At 52.0% G+C, this 3517-nt stretch overlaps 1 protein-coding gene across 2 annotated transcripts in view; it reads left to right on the forward strand.

Moving 5' to 3' along the window:
* Positions 1 to 3517, forward strand: part of GALNT16 (polypeptide N-acetylgalactosaminyltransferase 16) — an 81102-nt gene that overhangs the window by 71305 nt on the left and 6280 nt on the right. For both annotated transcript variants that reach the window (XM_014457826.2, XM_006091013.3), the window contains 3 exons: positions 295 to 421; positions 1288 to 1380; positions 2739 to 2822. In XM_014457826.2, the coding sequence (XP_014313312.1) occupies positions 295 to 421; positions 1288 to 1380; positions 2739 to 2822 (304 nt within the window). The remainder of the gene's footprint in view (positions 1 to 294; positions 422 to 1287; positions 1381 to 2738; positions 2823 to 3517) is intronic.

Raw genomic sequence — 3517 nt, forward strand, 5'->3', positions numbered from 1 at the left:
TCTCCCTTCCCTTCCTGACGCTCGAGCTCCGACCCCAAGCAAGGGTGCCTCCAGTGAGGACCACGAGGAGGAAAGGGAAGGCCAGCCCCCTCCCCATCTTCATGCAGCAGGACTTGCCCACAGGCTCCTTCCCCTCCTGACGCTCCCTCTCCCTTCCCCTCCTGACGCTCCCTCTCCCTTCCCCTCCTGACGCTCCCTCTCCCTTCCCCTCCTGACGCTCCCTCTCCCTTCCCCTCCTGACGCTCCCTCTCCCTTCCCCTCCTGACACTCCCTCTCCCTTCCCCTCTCCCACAGAGCTCTCCTTCAGGGTGTGGATGTGCGGAGGGAGCTTGGAGATCGTGCCCTGCAGCCGGGTGGGCCATGTCTTCAGGAAACGGCATCCCTACAACTTCCCCGAGGGCAACGCCCTCACCTACATCAGGTAGGTCACAGAACCAAGAGCTCTGAGCTGGGAGCCAGTCCTGTCGATGACTTCGGCAGCCACCCACTCTCTGGGCCTTGGTTCCCCACCCCCCCTCCCAAGTACTTTCAGGGTGGAAGGATGAAGTTGGGCTGTTGCCTTGACTATCTTTGTCCTTGAGGGTCTTGGAAAACCAGCCAAATGACCGACTGGGAGCTGCCCCCACTCACATGGCACGGACGCCATGTCCTGACTCTGACTTGGTCAGCGTCTGCCCATCCATATCCTTAGCCACAGGCCTTTTCATACATTTTCACATTACAGTTCATGGAGAGAGAGAGAGGGAGAGAGAGAGAGAGAGAGAGAGAGAGAGAGAGAGAGATGCATGTACACCGTGGGTTTGTGTTTTTATGTAAATGGGATCCTGCTCTGTGATTTTATGCAGCACACTGTCCTGCCACTTACCACTGAATTACAGACATTTTTCCCCATCAGTGCTTATCAAGCGTGGCATTGTTGTCCAAGGTGGCCCAGTACTCCGTCATGTAGAAGTAGTTCATCATCCTCCACCGATGGGCCTTTAGGTGGTTGCCAATGTTTATTAAACAAATATTCTTGTACACGTCCTTCTTGCCCACATGCAGGTCTGTCGGTAGAATAGATTCCTGGGAGTGGAGCGTCAGAGTATACATAAGTTGGTGGATATTGACAGATTGTTCTCCAAAAAGATTATGCTCATTTATACCATCCCAATCAGTCTTGTTCTGCATCCTCTCCTGAGATTTTCCCCACCCCATGGTCTCATCAATGCACAGAGCTGATCTTGGTCCTAACCCTACCTCTGTCGCCGCCTTGGTGACCTTCTTTTGCTCCTTCCTCTCCTTTAGGAATACCAAGCGCACTGCAGAGGTGTGGATGGACGAATACAAGCAATATTACTACGAGGCCCGGCCCTCCGCCATCGGGAAGGCCTTCGGCAGGTGGGCCCTCCACTAGCCCTGTTTGCCTCCCTCCACCCGAGTTAGCACAACGTTAGCCCGAGTACAGCGTGTAGGCACTCAGCATGCTTAGTAACGGAGCCCTGCTCCGTGTGCAATGCAGAGACAAGACCCTGGTCCGTGAAGAGGATGCAGTCCGTGGGGGGGAATAAGCAGAGAGGGCTGTTTGTGGAAAAGTGTCTGTGCACAAGCCGCCTGCGGGAAGAGGGACATCTGTGGGAGCGCTTAGGGATGAACCGTCTGCAGAAGACACTTCGGGTTTTGTCTCCACCCCCTGTTGTTCCCAATGTGACTGGGAGCTGTTAGCCTATTTTCCTGTCTCCGGCTGTTATGACTACAGTCTGGTTAAGCATTTCCAACATGCAGATTGGTTATGAAATCAATTTAGTGGCTTGTCACTAGCATTGTCTTAAAAAAATGAGAGGGTCTGAGAACACTGTAGATCAGTACAGAACAGAATAGAAAATAACAGGCTATGGCAGTGAGGGTGGTGTTGTGTTTTGCGATATTTCAGTTATTTCAGTTATACGCGTCTGTGTGTTTGCATACGGAGAAACTGGATCATAATGTAAGATGCATCTATTTCTTATTTAAGGTTGTGGTCAGAATGAATTACTAGTGATCATCAATGAATCTTCCTCCCTCTATTTACTTATAGCTATCTCTTAAAAAAAGAGTTTTATCACTGACTACTTCTTTTAGTGGGAGCTAGCCTTTATGAGGACCTACCCTGTGCTAAGCACTTACGTCCCTTCATTTATTTGATTCTCACCAAAACCTCCTGAGGTGGCTGGTTACGGCTTCAGTTTACTGGAGAAGAAACTGAGGCTCAGAGAGGTGGTGAGGGGCATGTCAATGGCCGTTATGGTCAGTGTCGCTGAGGAAAGCGAGGAAACCAACCTGTGTGCCCACCGACACCTCAGACGGTCTGATTGGCTGGGATTCCCGCGAGACGTCTACAGCCTGTTCCCCTTGTTGTGCACAGAAGGGAAACGCGAGTTCATTAGGGCTCTGCTCTCTGTGGAGGTAAGAGCCTGTGCTGAGGGTATGTGTGACGCTGGCTGAGGGCCCCAGGAGTGAGGAGCCTGAAGCCCGGCCCCCTGCAGGCTGGGCTGATCTTAAAAGGTGAGCAGGAATTTGAGGAGAGAAATGAGGAGTGGCCAGGAGACCTGGGTGAACTCAACAGTCAGAGAATGACCTGAGGCAGGTGGCAGAGGCTGGAGGGCCGGCTGAGACCCAGCCTCCTGGCCTGGCCCGCTAAGGAGGGAGCCCGGCCAGTCCTCCCTGGGGCTTCCTCCCGTGCCCACTGGCCCAAGCCTGAGCCTGGCCTCCTCCTTCAGTGTGGCCTCGAGGATCGAGCAGAGGAAGAAGATGAACTGCAAGTCCTTCCGCTGGTACTTGGAGAACGTCTACCCAGAGCTCACGTGAGTGGTTGCCATCAGCCTGTGCGTCTGGCCTGGGTGGGGGCGGCAGTTTGGGGGACCCCCCGACCCCGAGTCTCCCCATCCCAGGCTCTCCGGCTGGCTTTTCTAGCTGTCCGTGTTTATCTTCATGTGAAGGCTGAGGGGGAACGGGAAGGATGTTACCAGGAGTTAACAGACTGGGTCTTAGAGCCAGAAACAGACATTGTCTCTTTAGGCAAACAACACTGCATTATGTAGCAAAGGCCACAGAAATCGGCATGCCCTTTCACTCTGTTCTCTCCCTCCTGGGAGTTTATTCTAAGGAAATGAAGCAACTGAAGGAAAAAAAAAACTATTGACAAGTACACATTCACTATAGGCTTCTCTGCTGCGGGGGAGAAATCAAGAAGCAACCAACAATGCGGGCTGGGTTCCTGTGAATCATGATTCATCAATCGTAGACAAATATCATGCATCCCTTACCAGTATAATTGTAAAGACTGGAAAAGCATGGGGAAATGCTTGCTCTAGCAAATTTGGAAGCAACCTGAAAATGGCGTGAGCCACTTTTTAAAAAAATGTTTATTTATTTGTAAATATATCTTTATTGATTTCAGAGAGGAGAGAGGAGGGAGTGAGAGATAGGAAACATCCATGATGACAGAAGAATCATTGATCAGGTTGCCTTCTGGCACGCCCCCCACTGGGATCGAGCC

The sequence above is a fragment of the Myotis lucifugus genome, unplaced genomic scaffold (genome assembly GCF_000147115.1).
Source record: "Myotis lucifugus unplaced genomic scaffold, Myoluc2.0 scaffold_85, whole genome shotgun sequence".
Classification (NCBI taxonomy): domain Eukaryota; kingdom Metazoa; phylum Chordata; class Mammalia; order Chiroptera; family Vespertilionidae; genus Myotis; species Myotis lucifugus.